The sequence below is a fragment of the Leucopleurus acutus genome (assembly GCF_964270905.1).
Source record: "Leucopleurus acutus genome assembly, chromosome: 9".
Taxonomy (NCBI): Eukaryota; Metazoa; Chordata; class Mammalia; order Artiodactyla; family Delphinidae; genus Leucopleurus; species Leucopleurus acutus.
In genome coordinates, this window is record NC_139144.1 from 94158861 (window position 1) to 94185160 (window position 26300).

The window sequence follows — 26300 nt, forward strand, 5'->3', positions numbered from 1 at the left end:
CAGATCAGGATCAAGGTTATTTTCAACGGCAGCTTCACCCACTTTCTCCATCCGGCTCTTCCCACACCATCTCACCATGCGCCTGGGAAGCTCCTGTCTTCCTTAAAGTAGCTTCTGACATTGAGTTCTCCCCAAGGTCCCACTGTTTCCCCATGTGCAACTTCCATTCCTCCTTCTGAGTGCATAATGCACTTGTGTCCTTTCGGTGAATCTTACTGATGTTTAAACCACATTATTTTTCCTTTTCTTCCATCTTCTATAGCCATGGGTATTGTCTGATTCAGATTCTAAGATCTCAGAAGGCAGGGCTCCTACTGACTTATTTGGTGCCAGGAGCAGGAAGATGCATGATAATTGAGGGTTAACGGTGAAGGAAGTGAATTTAAAGCAAAGCAGGAGAGAGGAAGCGGAGTCACACGGGGCCTCTAGTTTTCCTCTGGTTCCCTCCACGGGAACTCGCTCACTGGGAGGCCACAGCAGACCAGGTCAGCCCTCCCACCGCAATCACACAGATAGTCTACATTCTCACGGTGCTTTGTGCTCCCTCCTCAAGGGACGTGTGCACGTGTGACCACATCTGATTCTCTCAATGAGAATTTTCCTGGGAGGTGGGCAGGGGAGGCCTGTTCTCGTTTGGCTGATGGGGAAAATGAGGCTTAGAGAAGGGACCTGACACAGCTAGTTAGTGATTGTGTAGATTCTGAAAATGATCATTTCTCCAAACAATCGTCTCTAAAACTCTGACTCACATTTATAGCTCGTTATTACCACTAGAACTTTTCAAAGAGGAAAAAAGAACAGACGTAAAATTTAACTTTTCATTTGGTGGTGTTTCAATAAATGGAACTCCAGAGCCACGCGTGACTGCCACGAGGACCTTTCGTTACGTAGATTCCGTTCAGTGAGTGGTGCTCCCCATGACAGCTAGTCTGTTCTGAGTCTCGTGATGGTCAAACTGAGTGCAAACTGAGTATGCTTTATGGCCAACACAAGAGTGCCGGGGATCCCACCGGCCTGCTCACACCCACCACACATCAGCGGTTGTTTATTCCACGTCATCTTTGGTCTTGACGTCGGTTTAAAAGTGTATCGGTTCTAAGAAGAAAAATACAGGTAGAATCTCCTTATGCTAGTTTGAAAGGCATCAAAACTGCTACTGCAGCCCCATTTAAAACAGAGGCCCATTCCTGCCATGTACTAAGGAGGTAATCATGTTCGTACAATCTGCGTGTGAACACTGAGGACAAAGAGCAGAATGGGAGGAGAGGGGCCAGCATTTACCCCATCAGCTGGCACTCAATCTGAATTCACCGTAAGGTGTCCATGATAAAATGCTGCTTGGATCTCTGAAATTCTTAATTACACATTCAAGAAACCTGGTATTTTTGAATGACATGCAAGGAGAATCTCCACTCTGGGCAAGTCTGGTATTTAACCAAGACCAAGAGGTAAGAATCAAGCCCAGATCGGGGTCTTCTCTCCCCCGTTCTTTGGAGCCTGTGAGGGTCGCCTAAAAAGGAGTTCCCATTCCTTTATTTAGCATCCTCAAGAGACTTGTCCTCCTGCACGCCCCCTTTTTCAGAGGGGCAAAGATGAAAAATGGCTACATTTTAATTTCCCAGAACCAACTTCCCCTGGATTGCGAGACTCTGGGTCTATACAACAGGCTTAATTAAGGAAGGGCTGAAACATGACTCTGAAAACCCAATGATTACACTTTAGGAACCCGTTTTAGCTGCTTCAGGGTTCTTAAAATTTGACACAGATACACAGATTTTGACCAGTCACAACCCCGTGTTCTGCCTGTGTATCTGTTATTTAATTAAAGATATTAGTTGATCTACTAAAAAAGGATTCATGGAAATTCTAAGTCTGTTTTTCTTCTTCATTTCACTCAGGTCCCAGAAAACAGAACAGCCCTTGTTACTCTATTCCTTACTCCACTTTGGGAAGGGGAGACATGTTTCCTTCAGGGGTCAATCTCAAGTGGGAGGACCCCTCTGTTGGGCCCAAAGACGGTTTTAACAGTCACTAGACGGAGTCAGGGACAATAGAATCAGAAATTAGAAGGAACATTTTTCTCCCTCGTGGTCTCAAAGCTCTTCTTTCCTTTCTTGACTCATTACGAAGAGGCTGAACGGAACTCAGTTTCATTTCCAGGTCTCGAACACAGGGAATGTGATTACCGTGAATGCATCCGTGGATAACCAACCATTCAGTGGTCCTAGGAATTTTGACAGATCATTTTTGCTTATGTAAGATTTCTCATTCAAACATAATTTGGGAGCAACTCATCAGCAAAGTGCAAGGATCCATCAGGACCTCCTGAAAGCCTCTTTCTTTAGGCCTGGCCTGGATGAAGACATGTACTCAAATGAGATGCAATGAGCAGTTGCATGTGTCCGATTCACAAACCACAAATACAATTAAGAATGTAAATCTAAACTTTGATATGTATTTTGAAAAACCAAATAAATATTAAGCTTTTTCCATTTTGGGAGGCTTTTTTTGTCCCCCTTTCTAGAACAAAATGAAACCTTCCACATATCCTTCCACTGAGAAAGCCAAAGTTGCATTTCACAGACGACGTGAAGGGCTCTTGGAGCTGTAGCACCGGAAGTAGAAGGAAAATGCAGTCGATGGCTTCGTTTGGAATCATCAGGCTCTACAATCTAGCATTTGGTTTCTCACTAGTAGCTCTTTAAATTCCCAAACAGTCTTACTATTCATGTTGTTAATATTACTATTAAAATAAGTTCCTATGGAGGAAAAGAGGGAAATTAAGTTGTGAATGTCTTCAACTCTCTTTCCTCAGAAAACAAAGCAGCAGGTTCATTGTACAAACCAGTCTGAATCACATCTTCCCACGGAAATACTAGATTCCTTTAATCCCTACACCATCTACACATTTTCATCTTTCACCTTTAAAAGAGAGACTAACTTAGTCACTTCATTAGCTTAGAATCATGGTTCGTCTTTCGTGAAGTGCTGCTGGCTTTTAGCCAAAAGTACATACATTTCAACTGAACCCAGGTGGTCACAAAATTGCCAACGTATTAAAAGCATCATGAGCTGTCACGTGACTTATGGCATCTCTTACAATTGCAACTTGTTCCCTTACTTGGGCCCTCAGCCCAGGAGATGCTTGTCCTCTTCCAGACACCTGCTCAGTTGATTTCCTTTTAGTCTTGCTTCCACGGGAAGCGGATACTTGGCAAATCTGCAAGGTGGGGCCGATCAGCTGTGGAAGTTCTGCACGGTGGTCTGCTTCTGGGAGAGCCGGAGCAGCTCCTCGCGGATAGCTTTGATGAGAGAGGCTGAGGAGTGGCTGGGCTGGAGGTCTTCCGTGGAGCTGGCAGGGTAGGCCAGCCCGGCGCCCGGCAGCCCCCGGTGCGCGAGGTTCCCAGGAGGAGCCAAGGGCTCCCGACCTGAAGTCCTTGGCACCTGGAACAGCGGTGACGAATACTCCTGATGTCCGAGCACATGTGTCTGAAAAACATGGCAAACGTTACTGTACTTCCCACGTGAAAACAGAAGGGAAGATCAGATGCAAACTGGCATTGGACGTGCTCCGCCCATCTCCCACCCAACAACTCAGCCTCCCAGGACAGGGATGGAGAGAAGTAACTGCAGACAAATTGCTCGAGGGAGACCAGTACAATAAAGAAGCCCATGAAACAAGGGCCTAGGGACTTCCCTGGTGGTCCAGTGGGCAAGACTCCGTGCTCCCAATGCAGGGGGCCCTGGTTCGATTCCTGGCTGGGGAACAAGATCCTGCATGCATGCCGCAAATAAGAGTTCACATGCCGCAACTAAGAAGTCCACATGCCACAACTAAGAGTCCACATGTCACAACTAAGACCTGGCCCAGTCTAAATAAATAAATAAATATTTTTTAAAAAAACAGAAAACAAGGGCCTATAAGCACTTGCTTAAAGATAGACAGAAAGAATGAATGTGCAGTCGGCCCCACTGGCTAATCCCTGCGCTGCCGTGTGTGGAAGTGAGTGGGCTGCTGGGGAGCCAGGAAGGGCCCTAAAGAGCTGGACAGAGAGGGAGGCCAGAGCAGCCCACGGATGGGAAGGTCGGATGAAGATGTCTGCTCAAAGGGATAAGCACATACTGGCAGACGGACCGACGGGAACAGCAACTGCCTTTGCTCAGAGTCCAGAGCCCAAGGAAGGTGTGATGAGAACACAGACTGGGCCCACGGGACAGCGACGAGATCACAAAGTCATCTTCTGTCCTGTCTGTCCGTGTGTCTGTGTATCAGTGCTCTGTAGAGCCTTTTCTTTAAAAAGCTATCTGCGCTAAAACATACAATAGTTTTGCTGACGTTGGCAAAATACAGATCAAGCATTCCTTTGAAAGAATTATACTTTTCAGTGATTTTTTTCCATATTTTTTCAGTGAAAAATCTCTTTACACACACACACACACACTACGTCTGTGGTTTCACTTGTGCGAAGAGCAACCTGATAGCCTGGTAAACATGACAGTCAAGCCCTAGAAAAACGTCTACATTTCACTTCTCCACATCATGACCGAGAGGCCTTCTAAAAGTGCATGTCGGATTTGACGGGAAAACCCAGAACACCTCAGGAAACTAAGCTGGGCACAGAAAAAGCAAACTGTCAGCAAATGGAAAGCAGAGACCTGAGACTATAAGGATAGCCATGTGTCTTTCAGGGGAACATTATATCCTAAAGTTAATTTCTTTCCACTGAGTAAAAGCAACCAGTCGCAAAGGGAATTTAGTGTATCTGCTGGAAAAGCATGTAAGTGCAACGAAAGCTGAGGCAGAGTGATGAGGATAAAACAAAAAATATTATTTTGGTTTGTGTTTTCAAATTCATTAATTTAATCCCCTTCGGTATAGAATTCTTGAGAAAAATGAAAGCATTTGTAGAAATTACCGGTGCCCGTATTGATTCCATTCCTTTCAAGGAGTGACCACAGTGATAAGAAGCCTCCGAAAGATGACTTACGTATTGCGATGTCCCAAACAGTCTGCTTACAGCAAAGGCACCTACTCACGGTGGTTATAATGGAAATGACATTAACAAACCAACAATAAAGCTCAAATGGAGAGCAAGGAGGTATGTGAGATCAAGAATATTTATATAGTGATCACACCAACGATCAAGTCCAGATTTTAGAGGTTCAAACACACTCCTTAAAGGTCAAAATTAGAGAGGCAGAAAGTAGGATGCTGGTTGCCTGGAGTTGGGGGGAGCGGCGAATGGGGAGTTTGGGTTTAATGGGTATAGAATTTCAGTTTTTCAGATGAAATGAGCTATGGAGATGGATGGTGGGATCGTTGCATAATATTACGAACGTATTTAAAACCACTGAGGTGTACACTTAAAAATGGTTCAAACGGTAAATTTTATGTTGTGTATTTTACCATAATTGAAAAAAATGGTAGGAAAAGTAACTGTTTCTTAGGCCTCTTGCAGATTTTTCATAATGAATATTGCTTTTATTATTTTTAAGTTTTTTTAATGGATCTTTATTGGAGTATAATTGCTTCACAATACTGTTAGTTTCTGTTGTATAACAAAGTGAATCAGCCATATGCATACACATGTCCCCATATCCCCTCCCTCTTGAGCCTCCCTCCCATCCTCCCTATCTCATCCCTCTAGGTCATCACAGAGCACCGAGCTGATCTCCCTGTGCTACGCTGCTGCTTCCCACTAGCTAACTATTTTACATTCGGTAGTGTATATATGTCAATGCCACTCTCACTCTGCCCCAGCTTTGCCCTCCCACCCTGTGTCCTCAAGTCCATTCTCTATGACTACATCTTTATTCCTGTCCTGCAACTAGGTTCATCAGCATCATTTTTTTTGATTCTATATATATGTGTTAGCATACAGTATTTGTTCACTCTGTATGACAGACTCTAGGTCCATCCACCTCACTACAAATAACCCAATTTCGTTTCTTTTTATGGCTGAGTAATATTCCATTGTATATATGTGCCACATCTTCTTAATCCATTCATCTGTCGATGGACACTTAGGTTGCTTCCATGTCCTGGCTACTGTAAATAGAGCTGCAATGAACACTGTGGTACATGTCTCTTTTTGAATTATGGTTTTCTCAGGGTATATGCCCAGTAGTGGGGTTGCTGGGTCATATGGTAGCTTTATTTTTAGTTTTTTAAGGAACCTCCATACTGTTCTCCATAGTGGTTGTATCAATTTACATTCCCAACAGTGCAGGAGGGATCCCTTTTCACCACACCCTTTCCAGCGTTTATTGTTTGATGATGGCCATTCTGACTGGTGTGAGGTGATACTTCATTGTAGTTTTGATTTGCATTTCTCTAATGATTAGTGATGTTGAGCATCTTTTCACATGCCTCTTGGCCATCTGTATGTCTTCCTTGGTGAAATGTCTATTTAGGTCTTCCACCCATGTTTTTAATTGGATTGTTTGTATTTTGATATTGCGCTCCACGAACTGTTTGTATATTTTGGAGATTAATCCTTGGTCTGTTGTTTCGTTTGCAGATATTTTCTCCACTCTGAGGGTTGTCTTTTCATCTTGTTTATTGTTTCCTTTGCTGTGCAAAAGCTTTTACATTTAATTAAGTCCCATTTGTTTATTTCTGTTTTTATTTCCATTTCTCTAGGAGGCGGGTCAAAAAAGATCTTGCTGTGGTTTATGTCAAAGAGTGTTTTTCCTATGTTTTCCTCTAAGAGTTCTATAGTGTCTGGTCTTACATTTAGGTCTTTAATCCATTTGGAGTTTATTTTTGTGTATGGTGTCAGGTGATGTTCTAATTTCATTCTTTTACATGTAGCTGTCCAGTTTTCCCAACACCACTTATTGAAGAGGCTGTACTTTCTCCACTCTTATGTTCTTGCCTCCCTTGTCGTAAATTAGGTGCCCATATGTGCGTGGGTTTAACTCTGGGCATTCTATCCTGTACTGTTGATCTATATTTCTGTTTTTGTGCGAGTACCACACTCTCTTGATTACTGTAGCTTTGTGGTATTGTTTGAAGTCAAGGAGCCTGATTTCTCCAACTCCATTTTTCTTTCTCAAGATTGCTTTGGCTATTCGGGGTCTTTTATGTTTCCATACGAATTGCGAAATTTTTTGTTCTAATTCTGTGAAGAATGCCATTGGTAGTTTGATAGGGATTAAACTGAATCTGTAGATTGGTTTGGGTAGTATAGTCATTTTCACAATATTGATTCTTCCAATGCAAGCACATGGTATATTTCTCCATCTGTTTATGTCATCTTTGATTTCTTTCACCAGTGTTTTATAGTTTTATGAGTACAAGTCTTTTGCCTCCTTAGGTTTATTACTAAGTATTTTTTTGTTGTTGTTGCGATGGTAAATGGGATTGTTTCCTTAATATCTCTTTCTGATTTTTCATTGTTGATGTACAGGAATGCCAGAGATTTATATGCATTAATTTTGTATCCTGCAACCTTACCAAATTCACTGATTAGTTCTAGTAGTCTTCTGCTGGCATCTTTAGGATTCTCTATGTATATATCATGTCATCGGCAAACAGTGACAGTTTTACTTCTTTTCCAATTTGTATTCCTTTTATTTCTTTTTCTTCTCTGATGGCCGTGGCTAGGACTTCCAAAACTATGTTGAATAAGAGTGGCAAGAGTGGTCATCCTTGTCTTGTTCCTGATCTCAGTGGAAATGCTTTCAGTTTTTCACCACTGAGTATGATGCCTGTTGTGGGTTTGTCATATATGGCCTTTATTATGTTGAGGTAGGTTCCCTCTATGCCCATTTTCTGGAGAGTTTTTTATCATAAATGAATTTTGAACTGAATTTTGTCAAAAGCTTTTTCTGCATCTATTGAGAGGATCACGTGGTTTTAATTCCTTAATTTGTTAATGTGGTGTATCACATTGATTGATCTACGTATATACAGAAGAATCCTCGCATCCCTGGGATAAATCCTACTTGATCATGGTGCATGAACCTTTTTATTATTATTTTTTTTTGCATGAAACTTTTAATGTGTTGTTGCATTCTGTTTGCTAGTATTTTGTTCAGGATTTTTGCATCTATCTTCATCAGTGATATTGGTCTATAATTTTTTATATATATAAAAAATATATATATATTTTTTATTTATTTATTTATTTATTTATTTATATATATATATATATATATATATATATATATAGTGTGATATCTTTTGCTGGTTTTGGTATCAGGGTGATTGTGGCTTCACAGAATGAATATGGGAGTGTTTCTCCCTCTGCAATTTTTTGGAAGAGTTTGAGAAGGATCAGTGTTAGCTCTTCTCTAAATGTTTGATAGAATTTGCCTGTGAAGCCATCTGGTCCTGGACTTTTGTTTGTTGGAAGATTTTTAATTACGGTTTCAATTTCATTTTTTGTGATAGGTTTGTTTATATTTTCTAATTCTTCCTGGTTCAGTCTTGGAAAATTGTATCTTTCCAAGAATTTGTCCATTTCTTCGTGGTTGTTCATTTTACTGGCATATAGTTGTTTGTAGTAGTCTCTTATAATCCTTTTTATTTCTACAGTGTCAGTTGTGATTTCTCCTTTTTCATTTCTAAGTTTATTGATTTGCATCCTCTCCCTTTTTTTCTTGATAAGTATCTTCTCAAAGAACCAGCTTTTAGTTTTATTGATCTTAGCTGCTGTTTTCTTTGTTTCTATTTCATTTATTTCTGCTCTGATTTCTATGATTTCTTTCTTCTACTGACTTTGGGTTTTCTTTGTTCTTCCTCTAGTTGTTTTAAGTGTAGGGGTGGATTGTTTGAGATTTTTATTTTCCTTGAGGTGAGACTGAATTGCTATAAATTTCCCTCTTAGAACTGCTTTTGCTACATCCCATAGGTTTTGGGTCATTGTGTTTTCGTTGTCATTTGTTTCTATGTTTTTTTTTTATTTCTTCTTTAATTTCTTCAGTGACCTCTTGGTAACTTAGTAGAGCACTGTTTAGCCTCCATGTATTTGTGTTTTTTTACAGATTTTTCCCTGTAACTGATTTCCAATCTCATCGCATTGTGGTCAGAAAAGATGCTTGATATGATTTCAATTTTCTTAAATTTTCTGAGGCTTGATTTGTGACCCAAGATGTGATCTATCCTGAGAATGTTCCATGTGCACTTGAGAAGAAAGTGTATTCTGCCACTTTGGGGTGGAATGTTCTATAAATATCAATTAAATCTATCTGGTCTATTGTGTCATTTAAAGCTTGTGTTTCCTCATTTTCTGTTTGGATGATCTGTCCATTGGTGTTAAGTGGAATGTTAAAAGTCCCCTACTATTATTGTGCTACTGTTGGTTTCTCCTTTCATGGTTGTTAGCATTTGCCTTACGTATTGAGGTGCTCCTATATTGGGTGCATAAATATTTATAATTGTCATATCTTCTTCTTGGATTGATCCTTTGATCATTATGTAGTGTCCTTCTCTGTCTTGTAATAGTCTTTATTTTAAACTCTATTTTATCAGATACGAGTATTGCTACTCTAGCTTTCTTTTGATTTCCATTTGCATGGAATATCTTTTTCCATCCCTTCACCTTCAGTCTGTATGTGTCCCTAGGTCTGAAGTGGTTCTCTTGTAGACAGCATATATATAGGTCTTGTTTTTGTATCCATTCAGACCCATTTTATATGGGTATTGTTTTTGTATCTGTGTCTTTTGGTTGGGGCATTTAATCCATTTACTTTCAAGGTTATTATTATGTATATTCTTATTACCATTTTCTTAATTGTTTTGGGTTTGGTTTTGTAGGTCCTTTTCTCCTCTTGTGTTTCCCGCCTAGAGAAGTTTCTTTAGCATCTGTTGTAAAGCTGGTTTGGTGGTGTTGAAGTCTCTTAGCTTTTGCTTGTCTGAAAAGCTTTTGATTTCCCCATCGAATCTGAATGAGATCCTTGCTGGGTAGAGTAATCTTGATTGTAGGTTTTTCTCTTTCATCACTTTAAGTATACCCTGCCACTCCCTTCTGGCCTGCATAGTTTCTGCTGAAAAATCAGCTGATAACCTTATGGGGGTTCCTTTGTATGTTATTTTTTGTTTTCCCTTGCTGCTTTTAATATTTTTTCTTTGAATTTAATTTTTGTTACTTTGATTAATATGTGTCTTGGTGCGTTTTTCCTAGGGTTTATCCTGTATGGGACTCTGTGCTTCCTGGACTTGGGTGACTATTTCCTTCCCCATGTTAGGGAAGTTTCGACTATAATCTCTTCAAATATTTTCTTAGACCCTTTCTTTTTCTCTTCTTCTTCTGGGACCCCTATAATTCGAATGTTGGTGCATTTAGTGTTGTCCCAGAGGTCTCTGAGAATGTCTTATTTCCATTCTTTTTTCCTTATTCTGTTCCTCAGCAGTTATTTCCACCATTTTGTCTTCCAGCTCACTTATCCGTTCTTCTGCCTCAGTTATTGTTATTGATTCCTTCTAATGTATTTTTCGTTTCAGTTATTGTGTTGTTCATCTGTTTGTTTGTTCTTTAGTTCTTCTAGATCTTTGTTAAACATTTCTTCTATTTTCTCAATCCGTGCCTCCATTCTATTTCTGAGATTCTGGATCATCTTTACTATCATTACTGTGAATTCTTTTTCAGGTAGATTGCCTATTTCCTCTTCATTTATTTGGTCTCGTAGGTTTTTACCTTGCTCCTTCATCTGTGACATATTTTTTGGCTGTCTCATTTTTTTTTTTTTTAATGAGTGGGATTGTGATCCTGTCTTACTGGTTGTTTGGCCTGAGGCTTCCAAGGCTGGAGTTTGTAGGCTATCGGGTAGAGCTGGGTCTTGGTGCTGAGATGAGGGACTCCGTGAGACCTCACTCCAATGACTATTCCCTGGGGTCTGAGGTTATTTGTTATCCAGTGGTTCTGACATGGAGCTCCCACCGCAGGAGCTTCGGCCCGGTCCCTGGCTCATGAACCAAGATCCCGCAAGCCACGTGGGGTGGCAAAAAAAAAAAAGAGAGAGAGAACAATAACAAAGTAAAAAATAAAATTAGACTAGGAAACTAACATATGTTAGAAAGAATATAAAAATAAAAATATAGATGAATCAACAACCGGAAGGTACAATGGAACCACAACAGTAAAAAAAGAGGAGGAGGGAGAAGAGAGAAAAAAAAAGAAAGAAAGAAAGAAAAAAAAAGAAAAAACAGGGAAAAGGCCTTGGCTGTGGAGGGTGGGACCTAAGCAAGGGCTAGGTTTGGGCAAGTGGGCAGGGCCTATGTTGAGGACCCACAGGGCTGGAAAAGGCCCTGGGGGCTGTGGGGGGCAGGGCTTAGGCTCAAGGAACAGAAGGGGCCCAGGCGTGCCCCCCAACCCTGTTCTCAGAGGGCAGGGGACCTCATATGGTAGTCCAGCAGGCTCCCCATGCCCAAGTGGGTGGGGCAATCGCCCTCCACTTCTCTCCCGCACCTCCTGGAGGGCCCCTCCCGCCTGCCCCTCCTGATCTCCCCAGCCTCAGGGACACCAATCCTGCCTGGCCTCCACTTCTCCTTCCCCCTCTGTCCCCCAACATCCTACCGGTTCACTTGGGGGTTCCTCCCATCTCCTTGGACGTCAGGGTCCCCACCAGCAGCCAGCAGGTGCCCTAGTTGTGAGGAGACGCTAACTTGGTGTCTTCCCACACCACCATGTTGACTCCGCCCTCTTAAGTTATTTTTTAAAACTCACTACTTCAAGCCTGAAAGCTACCTCAAGAAAAATTATATACTTTCCCAAATTTCAATGCCAATACTCTCCCACTCTGGTCAGAGGGAATCTCCCATCTACAAACTACAAGAAAAAAACACACTCAAGGGGAAAAAAGCGAGGGGAGTTAAAACTTTATGTAGGTTTTAAAAAGAGATCCCCCGAGCAGAAGCAGCAGCAGCTACACTAAGTGATCATGTCTGAATTCTCAATGACGATCCCAACACAAGGTACTCACAGCCTCTCTCCGGCCAGCTTCATCCTCCCCGTACGAAGGCCAGCCTGGTCCCCCATACTGGCTGCCTCTGCCTGGTTGGATTTCCACTGGCTGAGCTCCAATTCTGCTGGCAATTCCCACCTGTGTCAGGTGCTGGATCTGGGAGCCTGGAGGAACACAATGAGTGGCCCAGTGAACACTGGTAGGGGGGTGAGGCTGCCCAGTAAGACACTTCGGTTCTGACCACAGCACGCCCTGGGGATACGAGCATTGCTCAAACGTGGCACCAATTCTACCTCCAGAGAAGACATGTCCTAAGAAAAACAGACCATGAGTTTCTGGGTTTGCAGGCTTTTACTTCCTTTCAATACAGTGGCTAAGAGTGATGTTCATATTTTCCCAGCCAGACATCAAAGGACTGGGAATAAACGGCATAACAGAGGGCCCTTCCATTCATTTCTGTAGAGGCTACAAATAAGGATGACCTTATCTATTCAGAAAAAAGGAGTGAAAGCTGTTGGAGCCACGAAGAAGCTGAAACCTGGTTCTTGCTTATGGCTTTCAGACTCACAAGGAGCTGAAAATACAATATGCTTTTGTTTCCTTAACAGGCAGAGTGTGAATTCAGAATGTTAAAGTACACTTTTGTTACACTCTCATTGTTTTCATAACTTAGTCATATCATAATTAAAACTTTAACGCCACCCACCCAGCCTTCTCATTGAGGTATACTGATAGCAAAGACAGATGATCTCTAGCACTCATTCTACACTCAGACTCACTATGGCCTTGTGTGGCTGTGAAAGCCAGGCTTTAAACAACATATTTTTCTCCCCCATCAACTTTGGCATACGGAAATACCTCTTTTCAACAGATGGAGGGAGGAAAAACAGATCTTTAAACACTGTGAAATAAAATACCAATTTACAAATGCTCCTAGGATCATCTAATTCATCTGTGATGCTCAGATTGGTCCCACAAATGTTCAGGGTTTTCACAGAGATAAGGGAGGTGGCCCCCTCCGTCTTCAAGTCTACTCCTACTCTAGTTGCCTAATTAACAGCCTCTGTTAATCAAATACATTTTTAAAAACGTACTCTGCAGGAGTGCTTGTCAGTTACTGAAGATTCATAACAGTATTAAAACTATTAGAACTATCAGTACTGTTTGCCCAACAGACATTGTCTGAGCAAATCTTGCAAAGAACAGAAATGCAGCACAGTGTTCCCCATCACTTATAAAGGTTCAGACAGCTGCATAGGGAGAAAAGCATACCTTTGTGTTAAAATTGTAACAGTAGTTGAGGTCATAGTTCAGGCAGGATTCTGTATCTTGCTTTGTTCACTTAACGAGACAGCACAAGCTCCCCCATGATTCAAGTGGCCCATCACCCCGAGCAAGCCTGGGTTTGCATTGCAGCTCAGCCACTGACAAGTCCTGTGACCTTGGACACCCAGTAATCACTCCAGCTGAGCCTCAATGCCTCACTTTTCAAATGAAGTTAAAAAGTCTACCTCACAGTGTTATTTCAAGGATTAAAAGAGATAAAATAGGTCAAGTACCAAATGCATAGGAGGCAACCAGGAAATCTTAAATTCCCTTTTTCTGGCTCTATTTGAGCTCTTCATTTTTTTTTTTTTTTTTTTTTTTTGAGCTCTTCATTTTAAATAGCTGTACGGTTTACTACTGATGCCCTTATAACTGGGTACTGAGGGAGCTCACAGTTGTTTGCTATTCTGAATAATAATAAACATCTTTGTACATGTAGTTTTTCTCCAGTATTTTGCATTTCTTCAGTGAGGGGAGCCTATATTCCCAAACTTACCAAATCAAAGGCTCATGATGTTATACTGCCAAGCTGCTTTCCGAAAGTTTAACGATTTACACCATCATCGGAAATAATACAATAGTAATAATAATGGCCGCTAGTATTTATTAAAATTTGTTGTATGCCACGCACTATTTTAAGCACTTTACATTTGTTATCTTCTTCCATCATCAAATAACCGTAAGAGGTAAGTACTAAAGTTATCCCCATTGTACAGATAAAGAAACCGAATGCTAATTTTACCACATCACATTATTATAAAAACAATTTCATGATTGAAATGGTGGCTCATCATGGTCTTAATTTGCATTTCTTTAATCATTTTCAAAACTGGACATTTTTCATGTTTACTTTCATATGATACACACACATTTCTTTTGTGCATTCCTTCTTTCTGTCCTTTGCCTGTTCAACTTTTGCAGTTTGCCCATTTATCAATTTATGAGGCATTCTCTATAATAAGATTACCTCTTGGTCATATCTGCTATAAATCTTCCTAGGTACTACTTTCCTTTTGCTTTTGGTAAGTTTTAGACATATACATATTTGATAATTTTACATAGTCAGAAAAGTAACTTTTCTCGTATATCTTAGTATTTTTTCCATTTCAAATTTTTACACAATTTAATCTCTTATGGCAAATTATTAGAAAATAACTTCCTCTTCAAATATTTCATACATGTAATTTCTATATTCCTCCAGATTAAAAATGAATATGTCTGAATATTGTTTGGTATAAGTGCTATGCAACAAGGTTCAAATACAAAACAATTAATAAGGGAAACAAGACCCACTGCAAAGCACAGCACCTGCAAGGTATGGGAAATCATGTAGGCTATCAGGATACATTCTTTGTTTTGTTGATTGACTGACAGACAATGCAAAATACAAGAACTGCCAAAAAGACCATACTGGATAATTATCCACCAATTATCGCAAATTTGGAATTGGCCTAACCTAGTTATTTGATGACATTATAAAACTGTATATTCTCCAGAAAATGAGAAAATAGCAAAAGAAATTATTTAACATGTAATGGCTCCTCTTATTAAAGCATCAGACTCCAAAAGGAAGGAAATGAACTAGGAAAATAAAAGATGGGCTCTGAGCCCTGGTAATAAAATGCAGTAAGACAGAGTAATAATGAACTCTGAGGACTTTTTAGAGTAGCTGTACAAGAAACAGAAAGAAAAAAAAAGAAAGAAAGAAATGGAAAGAGCTCGGGGAACACTGAGTGATATGCACAAATCAGTGTTCATAGTATCAACTATTCATGAGATGAAGTTTCATGACATGCAACAGTGATTTGTAATCTGGGGCACAAGATTGGGTCTCAGGCAACCTGGTGGAGGCCGACCGGCCAACTGCTTTGTCAGAGTATCAGCTCAGCCATGCTGGGTGCTGTGTGTCAACAACCAGCAGTGTCTCTCATTATGGGTCTGGAAAGGGTCTCTTAGCTGGTCCACTTACGCTTCTGTTGGACTGATTAGGGAAATCAACTATGAGGTCTAGCAGTGTTTGAAAATTTGGGGATTTACAAAGATCTCAGAATGAATCCCTCATAAACGTCAAGCATCTACTGAACTTGATGAGGATTTGTTGTGGGTTCAACTAGTATCACAAAATTCCCAGGGGACTCTGAGACAAATGTATTTTTTTCTTTTCTTCTCATTTTCTGAAAATAAATTTATTCCTAATCTGGATATAATTATTGAGGATACTCAATTCAGAAACCATTATACCTTTTTTGCTTTACCAAAATTCTAAGGGCTCTTCCTTTCCTCAAATTTCTACGTGCATCTCAAAAACTGACAAAAAAGATTGTTAAAATATTGGTATTTATAGCTCTTTTTCTAAAAAAGCAAAACTGAATATATGAAAAAATTTTAATTTTGGTCTGAAAAAAAATTCCCTGTATCTTTACACTGAATATACTAAATATTATAGTTTTACAAGTAAACCACATTATGTGTAATGTTTCCGAAACAACTAGTTAAAATATATTTTAGAATCCTTTAAAAATAAAACATATTTTCTCTCCGGCTTCAAGAGCTCCAGGAATTGGGCACTTTATGTTCTTTCAAGAACATAAACTGAGAACTTTTATTTCCTATGTGGAGATAATCTGGTATAGATTTTATTTGACTTCCAACAGGTAATTAAAGCAAACCTAAATACTAAAAGTAAAGAAAAGCAGTGTGCAAAGACTTAAAAGTTTAGTAATGAATTAGAAGACAACTTCAGAAAATGTGACCTTTCACTGTTGAATTGCCAAGTAAAGGACTGCACTGGTTACTCACAAATGACACTAAGATTGTTCTTTTAATGATGACATGAAAGAGGAGGTGGAAAAAAACCTAGAACAGTTCCATGTGGCCACCAGCTTCCCCAGGCCCTCCACTGCCGACTCTGCCCATGTGTGACAGCAGGGAAGGGACAGGCATAGAGGCATGGGATAATGACAAGAACACTTTAGAACGAGAAAAAGATGATTATTAATAAAGGTAGAAGGGAAAAAATGAGGGAGGTAAGGCTCAAGGAGAAAACAGTGGTTATACCCTCCCAGAAATGACCAAATGAAACACAAATCTCCCTCTGGTCACTTTCCATCAACTTTAAGTTGCTTATTACAAACTGGAAAAGTGCCTTCTTTAAAATAAACGCTTGTTTTCATGCCATTGCAAGCACTCAGAAATAGGTCTTTCAGTTCACTGTAAGACTTCAGAAACGTTTTCCCTGGAAGAGGTGTGGGTGTGAATTCCATGTGAAGGGACTGTTTTCGAGACACTTACTCAGGAACAAACCAGAGGCCATCAGTCTTGGGATCTCAGCCACTCTCTCCTTTCCTACCTCCCTAGCCCTACATCTTTACCGGGATCCGAGGGGACGCGGCTCTTACCGGCGGAAGAGGCCAGTAACGGGATGCTGATGCTCTGGGAAGTCGAAAATGATCTCTGCAGAAGTTAGCTAAAAAGAAACGCAAGGTAAATAGCCACGTGTACCTGTGGTGCCCCCGACAGGCCGAGGCCGGGCCACCGATGACACCTCGTCAGGGTAGATCCCTCGGGCAGCACACGAGGTGGCTTCAGACGAGGCCTGGGGCTGCTGGGGCTCAGCAGGCAGCAGCTCCGCAGACTGCAGCAAACCGGGGCCAAAACCTGGTCTGAAAGCGAAGCGCACCCAAGCGTCAGGACCACACTTGCCCGACTCCGGCACTTTATTAGGTCCACCCTCAGCCCTTAAGGAAAAATAAGACCTATTGGTCTGTTGGCTCATTAGCCACCTCCTCTCCCAGAACGCAGGCTCCAGATTAAAAATGAATATGTCTGAATATTGTTTGGTATAAGTGCTATGCAACAAGGTTCAAGTACAAAACAATTAATGAGGGAAACAAGACCCACTGCAAAGCACAGCACCTGCAAGGTATGGGAAATCATGTAGGCTATCAGGATACATTCTTTGTTTTGTTGATTAACTGACAGACAATGCGAAATACAAGAACTGCCGAAAAGACCATACTGGATAATTATCCACCAATTATCGCAAATTTGGAATTGGCCTAAACTAGTTATCTGATGACATTATAAAACTGTATATTCTCCAGAAAATGAGAAAATAGCAAAAGGAATTATTTAACATGTAATGGCTCCTCTTATTAAAGCATCAGACTCCAAAAGGAAGGAAATGAACTAGGAAAATAAAAGATGGGCTCTGAGCCCTCTGAGGGCAGGGACTCTCTTTGCTCACTGACAAATCTGCAGTGCTATGAAAAGTATATATGCCATCCAGTATACATGCTGGAACACAGCTGATGCTTGTCCCATCTGCTGGATGACTGAAGAAGTAATGCTCTAGTTTACAGACCCAAAGAGGGTGTGGCTCAAGCCCCGGGGCCCGTTCACCTCCAGCGCCCAACTAAAGGGGTGGTTCTCAACCTTGGCCGCATGGTAGCGTTACCTGGGGAGCCCATGCTGCACCCGAGACCAATGAAAACAGACTCTTTAGACGTGAGACCCAGACACTGGTAGTTTTTAAAGCTCCACTGATGACCCTGAGCTTCATCAAGGCTAAAAACCAGTGCTCTAAAGCAGTGGTTCTCAAACTATTTAGTTCATAAAAATGAGGACTCCCAAGAGCTTTTGTTTATGCGTACCGTACCTATAGATAGTTTTCATGTTCAAAATTAAAACTGAAAAAATTAAATATTCATTTAAAAATAACATTATTAAACCTATTACATGTCAACGTTTTTTATAAAATTAACTATATTTTCCACCCCCCTCAAAAAAAATTAAATGAGAAGAATTCTACATTTAAAAAAAAAGTCCTTAAGAGGAGACATCTAGATTCTCATAAACTTTGTATTCAATCAGTTGCCATCAGTTATTTTAAGAAGAAAAGCTCACCTCACATAAATATGTAGTTGGGAAAAGGAGGAAGATTTTAATAGCCTTTCCAGATAATATTCAAATAGTATTTCGGTTAAATATTCTTCTTTGAAACCACACCAGAACTCAACAATATTTCCTTAAGGGTGAGTGGCAATACAGACTCTGAAACGGTATCAATGAACTTTTCATCTCTGTTACGTTAAAACCACTGGTCTTTCTTGCACTTTGAATAGACCTATGCGTGGTTTTACGACATTGGTCATTTGGAAAATACTGGTTCAATGAGTTATGCAGACTTTTATTTTATTGACACATTTTATTTTACAGTAACCCCAAATCACATTCATTAATATCACCATTGAGCTCATCAGAGAAGGCTTTAAGTACTAGGAAGCTGTCAATTGCACGGTGGCAGACAAATTTCCAAAATTCTAATTTTCACCTGAAAGCTCAATTTTATTATTGGCAACAAATGCTGTCAGTTGTTTTCCTTGAAGTGACAGGTTCATTTTCGAGGCCAAACACCCAAGTCCGCTGGCTGTTTGTTCAAGCAAAAACACGGCACCAGTTAGTTCAATTCTCGACTCAAACAAGTGAACAAGTGCCTTTCTTCAAAAGGCCATATTCAGCAGAAGTGCTTTATATGCATCTCCTCTTTTGTCACCCAGACTGTTAGAGACTCAAGGGTCTAGGTTTAATAAAATTAATTTTTACTACTTCATCAATGACATACTAACATAAAACTGGCATTTAAAAAAAAGCTGTGGGGCTTCCCTGGTGGCACAGTGGTTGAGAGTCCGCCTGCCGATGCATGAGACACGGGTTCGTTGCCCCAGTCCGGGAAGATCCCACATGCCGCGGAGCGGCTAGGCCCGTGAGCCATGGCCGCTGAGCCTGTGCGTCTGGAGCCTGTGCTCTGCAGTGGGAGAGGCCACAGCAGTGAGAGGTCCGCATACCGCAAAAAAAAAAAAAAAAAAAAGCTGTGATTGCCCAGCAGTGAAGAACACTGGAGCGAGTCCGTCAACAGCTGGGTGCCACCGTCTGGATTCATGCTAAGGCACCACAGTTTCACCTACCATTGCTTTCGCACCTTGGTGCAAGGGTCAACTGAATGAGAGAAGTCAGATAACAATATTATTATAAAAAATAGTGTTAACCTGACAGACCTCCCTGAACGGTTCTCAAGGACCTTCTAGGGATCTAAGAATCTCACCCTGAGAACCACTCTTCTAAAGAAATTTAAGAATAAAAAAAGATGATAATTTAATTACAGTTTCTTGCAAATGACAGTTAACTAGTAATTAACAGATTATACCTGTTCGATGAGAAAGTACACCAACTTGCCCTTATTCTATACTGTGATTTCTGGAGTACAGCTCATAAACTGAAACTCAGGCTACCTATATTAATCTCTTTAAATAAATGCTGCTGTTTTAGATTGACCTCGGAAACAGATGTCTGACCTCTCTGGCCTTACATATCTAAGAGCTTAGCCAATGCACACTCCTTCTTCCAGATCTGTAAACTGGAGCTCACCTAACCTAATCATAATCTCTGGACCATCCACCCAGGAACTATCTCTTGTCCTTTACTTATTTCTGCTTTACCCAGTCAATAAGCACCCTCCTGCCTACATTTGCATCCTTTTAATCCTAAATTGTGTGCTCAGATAGTTCAGTGTACTCCAAATACTCTAGAATCTTTTATCTTGGGTGACCGTAAAATTTATTATCCAAACCAGAACACTTTTGAGAGTGAAATATATTAATAATTACACTGAACAACAGCTGTAAATTAGGACTGAACTGGGCAAGTCAGGTCACCTGGTCCCCCTATCATTAGCTTCTGCCTGGGATCACCTAATCTCCACCTGTTCCTTTTGCTGCTTTTGGACCACAAAGCACTGCCTTGGTGGGGGAGGAGGGTTGGGGAAAAATAAAAGAAACCCTGCTGAAAATGAGGGCAAATAAAAGAAAAATAAAGAAAAAGTGGGTTTCCCTGGTGGCACAGTGGTTAAGAACCCGCCTGCCAATGCAGGGGATACGGCTTTGAGCCCAGGTCCGGGAAGATCCCACATGCCGTGGAGCAGCTAATCCCGTGCGCCACAACTACTGAGCCTGGGCTCTAGAGTCCGCGAGCCACAACTACTGAGCCCACGTGCCACAACTACTGAAGCCCGGGCACCTAGAGCTCGTGCTCCCCAACAAGAGAAGCCACCGCAGTGAGAAGCCACACACCGCAACAAAGAGTAGCCCCCGCTTGCCACAACTAGAGAAAGCCCGCACACAGCAACAAAGATCCAATGCAAACAAAAATAAATAAATAATAAATAAATTTTTAAAAAAAGAAAAAGTAAGGAGGAAGCAGATAACATTCCTACTTCTGTGTGACTTCCGATCATTAAAGGGATAGTTGAATATGATTTCTGAGACTAAATCTGTTTATCTACAATTCCTTCACTGAAATAAATCAACTGTCTATTCACATGTGGGTCTGAATTACCAACCCTCTCTTCTGTTCTAATGGTCTATTTGTCTTGCTTTATACCACACTCTTAATTCCTTGACAGTAATTTATAACATTTAGAACAATCCTAACATCTTATTCTTCTTTCTCAAAGTGTCTTGTCTGTTCTTGGCCCTTTGCATTTCCACATACATTTCAGAGTGAGTTTGTCAATTTCCATGTATTAAAAAACCCAACAAACTACTGGGATTGTGAATGGGACAGCAATAAATCTATAGATCACTGGGGGAGAACTGACATTTAAAAAATGCACAATCCATGAATATCTTTCTTTAGAAGGCTTGAATATCTTCAGTTAGATTTATCCTGAGGTATTTTATATTTTTGAATGCTATTTTATATAGTATCTTTAAAATTGTTTATTTTCTGTAACTGCTCATAAACAGAACAGATTCTTGTATACTGGTCTTATAATGCTGTATACTGATCTCTGTAATCTTCGTATCCAGCTACCTTGTAATTTAACTATCTTGCTATTTAGCCATCTTGCTAAAGTCGCTTACTTCTAACAATTCATGTGTTGACATTTTAGTTTTTTCTGCTACAAAATTATATCATCTGTAATAATAACAGTATTATTTCTCTCTTTGAATTCCTTAGTCCTTTTGTTTCTTTTTCTTGCCTTATTACACTGGCCAGGACCCCACAGGGCAATGCCGAATGGAAGTGATGCAAGCAGGACTCTTTGTCTCGCTCTTGCTCTCAAGAGGAAAGCTTTTAACATTTCACCATTAAGCAATATTTGCCAAGATACCTTTTTATCAGATTACTATCAGTCTGCTTCTATCCTGTGTTTGCTAAGATTTTTACCATGTATGGATGTTGAACTGTATCAAATGTTGTATCTATTGAAATGAGAACATTTTTCTCCTTTATTCACTGCAAAGTGGAGAATTACAATGATTTTTAAAAATTTTAAACTACTCTTGCACTGCTGGAAAAAAATCCAATTTGATTATGATAATGATAGATACCCTATTGATTATATTGCTGGATATACTTGCTAATATATAGTTTCAAATTTTTGGCATCTATGTTCAGGAGTGAAACTGGCCCTTAATGTTTCCTTTCTTACAATGTCCTTGTCCTTCTTGTCTTTGGTATCAAGGTTATGCTGGTCTCATAAAACAAGTTGAGAAGTGTTTTCTCTTTTTTCTGTTCTTTAGAAGAGTTTGTATGACATTGGTATCTTTTATTCCTTCAGTGTTTGGTAGAATTCACTGTTGAAGCCACCTGGCCCTGAAGTTTCCTTTGTGGGAAGAATTTTAATAAGGACTTTAATCTCAATAGTTATAGGACTATTCAGGTTTTCTCTTTCTAGGAATTTTTCAAAGAACTAACTTTCAGCTTTGTTGGTCTTCTCTAGTATGGTATTTGTTTTCTACTTCATTAATTTCTATTCTTATTTTTATTATTTCCTTCCTTCTACCTCCCTAGGTTTATTAGGTCTTTTTTTTAACATTGAGACAGACACTTAGATTATTGATTTTCACCCATTTTGCTTTTCAAATATATTTTGATTCTTTCAAGGCATCAAAGTGCCCCACTAACATGGCTTTACATGTACCACACAACTTTCAATATGGTGCATTTTTAAGCAAGCCTCATTGAGTCCGTCAAAAGTTTTGCTCAGTTTCTCAGTCACTTTCTCTGGAATCAGCAGGTATCCGTGGGAGAAAGGCAGGGCTCATCTCTCTGGATTTGCTAGATCTTGGCCCCATACTGCTTCACTGCCCTGTTAGTCACCTGGTTTTTTGTTTTTATTTTTAAATCTTGTCTAGCTTTTCCAGTTATCATCAGCAAATTATCTAGTCTGTCACTACTGGAAGGGGGACTTAAATTCCAACTTTTTTCCCCCTCTACTGGTTAGATCAAGATAACACACAACTCAAGAGTTTTTCATCTGCTCACATTAGCTAAAAGAAACAAATCTGCAAAATTTAAGAAACAGCATATGTGAGAAAGTCCTGATACATTTTCTCCTAAAAACCTTACCTTGGTAATGGGCCTGATGGGGGAGCCATTCCATAGTCTTCATATCTCTGGAAGAAATTCAAAAGAAGATGAAGATTAACATTCAATACTTATTATAAAGTGACAACAGCAAACTTACAAATTTAGATTTGCAGGATCAACTTCCAAGAGAATTATTTTCTCATAAAAAGTTAGCATGCTATCAGGGCATTCTGCCATCAAGTAATGCTAGAAGTTTCAGTTTGGGGAACTGGGCTAATAAACACACAACTAGTTTCTAGACCTTTCTTTCTTTTGTGAAAATATTAATAACAGACAGGGTTTCTGCACCTGCTCTTCTCTGTAGGCTTATCTTCTACAAACCTGTATCTTCTGCTAAAAAGGTGGTCCTTAAATGGCCACATTTAGTACAAGTGACTCTATCAACATGGGCCACAATGGTCACCAGATCTAGTGGGTGCCCAACAGCAATTCAAATACACTCAAGAAACTAAACAATGCAAATGCTGTACCATGTTGTAGAATGCTATAAAAAGAGAAAGAATATAAAGAGAACCATAAGTTAGACCCTAAAGGGTGAAATGAACACCTTCAGTTTCTGACAGTTTTCTAGTACCAAGGAGGCCCAGCCAATACTCCCTGCCCTTAAATTCCATAAGGTGTCCGTGTATCCTTCAATCAACTCTTTTTACTTGAACTAACTTGCACTAACCAGGTGCTCTTTGACTGAAACAAGATGGCACCAGAATTTATTTATTTTTTTGGCTGCGTTGGGTCTTCGTTGTTGTGCGCCGGCTTTCTCTAGTTGCGGCAAGCAGGGGCTACTCTTCGTTGCGGTGCTCGGACTTCTCACTGTGGTGGCTTCTCTTGCTGCAGAGCATAGGCTCTAGGCATGCAGGCTTCAGTAGTTGTAGCACACGGGCTCAGTAGTTGTGGCACGTGGGCCCTAGGGCACACGGGCTTCAGCAGTTGTGGCATGTGGGCTCAGTAGCTGTGGCTCTTGGGCTCTAGAGCATAGGCTCAGTATGTGGCACCTGGGCTTCGTTGTTCCGTGGCATGTGGGATCTTCCCCGACCAGGGATCGAACCCGTGTCCCCTGCATCGGCAGGCAGATTCTTAACCACTGTGCCACCAAGGAAGTCTCCCAGATTTAAAGAAACCTAGACCTACGTTGCATTCCTCATGAAATCAACATATCTTAACCCTAGCATACGTGGGACTTGGATTTTAACACTTCTTTTCAACAAGTATGAATCATTATTTTGGAATCAGGTATTTTAGCAGGACAGTAACTCTGGACAGCATCCATCCAACTCGTCAGTTTAAACCAATAGGTTGTCCAGGATCAGGAGCTCCAAGTTAAGTTAGTAAGTCAGCCTTGCTTCTGGACCTGCTCTAATATTAGATCTTTAATTTTCTAAGCTGCCATTTACTGAATTATTATTTTGTTATGCACTGTATGAACACTAACTCAGGCCCACAGCAACACAAAAAAGTGCTCACTATCTCTGTTTACAGATGAAACCAACATACAAGGAAGTTAAACAATTTCCTCCTAATTTATCTTTCTGAAATGCTTTTAACCACTGGGCTGCACCACCCATAATTCCTAAAACCACACTTGCCCTCCTGAATAAATCGCTACTTTGCGGGGTTTGGTGCGGGGGGGTGGGGAGTAGGAGCTTTGGAGTCAGACACACTGACCAAACTACTCCACTTCTCTTGGTATGTTTCCTTAGGCCAAGAAGTACAGAACAATCTCTGTACCTCAGAGTTCTGAAGCGATTATTAGACATGAAACTGTGCTCAAATTACTTCACCTCTGACCCTCACTGCTTCCCCTCCCTTGGCAAAAGGACAAAGATTAGAACCCTGTAGAGTTCCTCAACTGAGGTAAAAAAGCCAAAGGGGATTATGGAAGAAGAGAGAAATAGGACAAAAAGAAGTGTCAATTCCTTTTCCAAATAATTAAACAAAAATCTGAGACTGGATAAAGATTATTTACAGTGGCCCTTGTGCTTTCAGCACAGTTTGGACTTTTTAAACATAGTCACATGCAAAATAAAACCAAAAACAAGGATCAAGGCTTAACAGTTTACCTATCAGGATTTCAAAAGATCTAATAAGTGATAAACTAAAAGAAAATCAATGCAAAGTAGCTATCTACTCTTTAACTGTTTTATTACTGTAGTGCTAGGCATTTCCAATCTATTGTAGTCAGAAAAAGGATACTAGGGCTTCCCTGGTGGCGCAGTGGTTGAGAGTCCACCTGCCAATGCAGGGGACACGGGTTCGTGCCCCGGTCCGGGAGGATCCCACATGCCGCAGAGCGGCTGGGCCCGTGAGCCATGGCCGCTGAGCCTGCGCGTCCGGAGCCTGTGCTCCACAACGGGAGAGGCCACAACAGTGAGAGGCCCGTGTACCGCAAAAAAAAAGGATATTATTTTTCTAGAGACTACATGCACCCAGTGAAAAGGTTGTAAAAAAAATCGCAGACAGACGGCAGGCATTTCCTTTAAGTGGGTCACACGTGTAAAAAAGTTTGGAGGACAAAAGAGAACTTTAAGGTTTCAATCAGCTAGGCGAATAAAAATCCCTTCTTAATGCATCCTTTCTTTCTATACAGTATAAAACAAGTCAAGAGAGCAAGAAAGGCAAGTGGTGAGTGGAGTCTGGAGGGGCCTGAGGTAAAGCAACCAGACGGTAAGGTCTGCTCGTAAAATATCTTAGCTCAGGTATTCACACCTGCTACTTAGAGGACAACTCCACGGAGATTAACTTTACTCAGGAAAGCAGAAATACCACCTATTAAGTGGCCTGACTCACCAATGTATAACTAACATCTTTACGCTGGCAAGAAAAGAATTAAAAATGTCATCAGATGGTAAATAAAGGTTCATGGGGTAACTGAAGGCACCCTGAAATCCACATTCCTGTGGTTTTTCACCACAGTCAGCAGGAGCAAATAAACGGTGATCAGGTTCCTCCTGCCAACAAACAGTAACTTTACAACCAATTTATAAACACGGTGAAGTTACATTAGAGATGCCCAAATACAACCAATGATTCTGATTTTCCACTAGATTAAGTTGCTACCACTCCCATCAAAATATGAAGGTTAACATCAAAAGTTCACATCCAAACCACTCGATAAGAGTATTTATAAAAATCTTGCCATGGGTCTGCGTTGTTGGTTAAGATGGAGGCGTAAGGCATTATCACGGAATCGTTAATCTGCAACACGCATGAACAATGAGGAAAGAATAAAAATAGTAATACAGATCTGTCAAAAGTACTGCTCCACTCGATCAGCAGAAACCAAGCAAGTAAATAAGTGGGTAAAATATGCCCTAAACCGAGAAAAGCAGTGGCCAAGGGGGGAAAGAAAGATCCTGGCAGCACAGTGTGGCCCCTAACTTAATAAGAATAGCCATTCCTCTTTCTAACTTCAAAGATGTGGTAATAAAACAACACAATGGGAGACCACAGAACTATGGAAATAATGTGAGGACCAAAATAATGCCAGTATGACTTTAAGAAATCAACTAATGGGGAAAAGAATAGATGCGGTTTAAAAGCAAATCAATGCCACAGAGAAAAGGCCCACGATAACCATAACTGAAGGCAGAGAAAAAAGAACAAAGTAGCTAAAGCAACTAGAGATAAATGATAGA

General features: G+C 40.5%; 1 protein-coding gene across 2 annotated transcripts in view; it reads right to left on the reverse strand.

The window, feature by feature from the left end:
• Positions 1 to 3237: 3237 nt before the first annotated feature.
• KIAA1549 overlaps positions 3238 to 26300 on the reverse strand; it is a gene marked incomplete at its 3' end in the record, with an annotated part of 146176 nt that continues 123113 nt past the window's right edge. The window contains exons 18-21 of one of the 2 annotated variants that reach the window (XM_082846118.1): positions 22648 to 22694; positions 16738 to 16898; positions 11929 to 12074; positions 3238 to 3444 (exon numbers count right to left, since the gene is read on the reverse strand). In XM_082846118.1, the coding sequence (XP_082702244.1) occupies positions 3238 to 3444; positions 11929 to 12074; positions 16738 to 16898; positions 22648 to 22694 (561 nt within the window). Of the gene's footprint in view, positions 3490 to 11928; positions 12075 to 16737; positions 16899 to 22647; positions 22695 to 26300 lie in introns of both variants that reach the window. The other variant, XM_082846117.1, reaches the window with a different exon arrangement.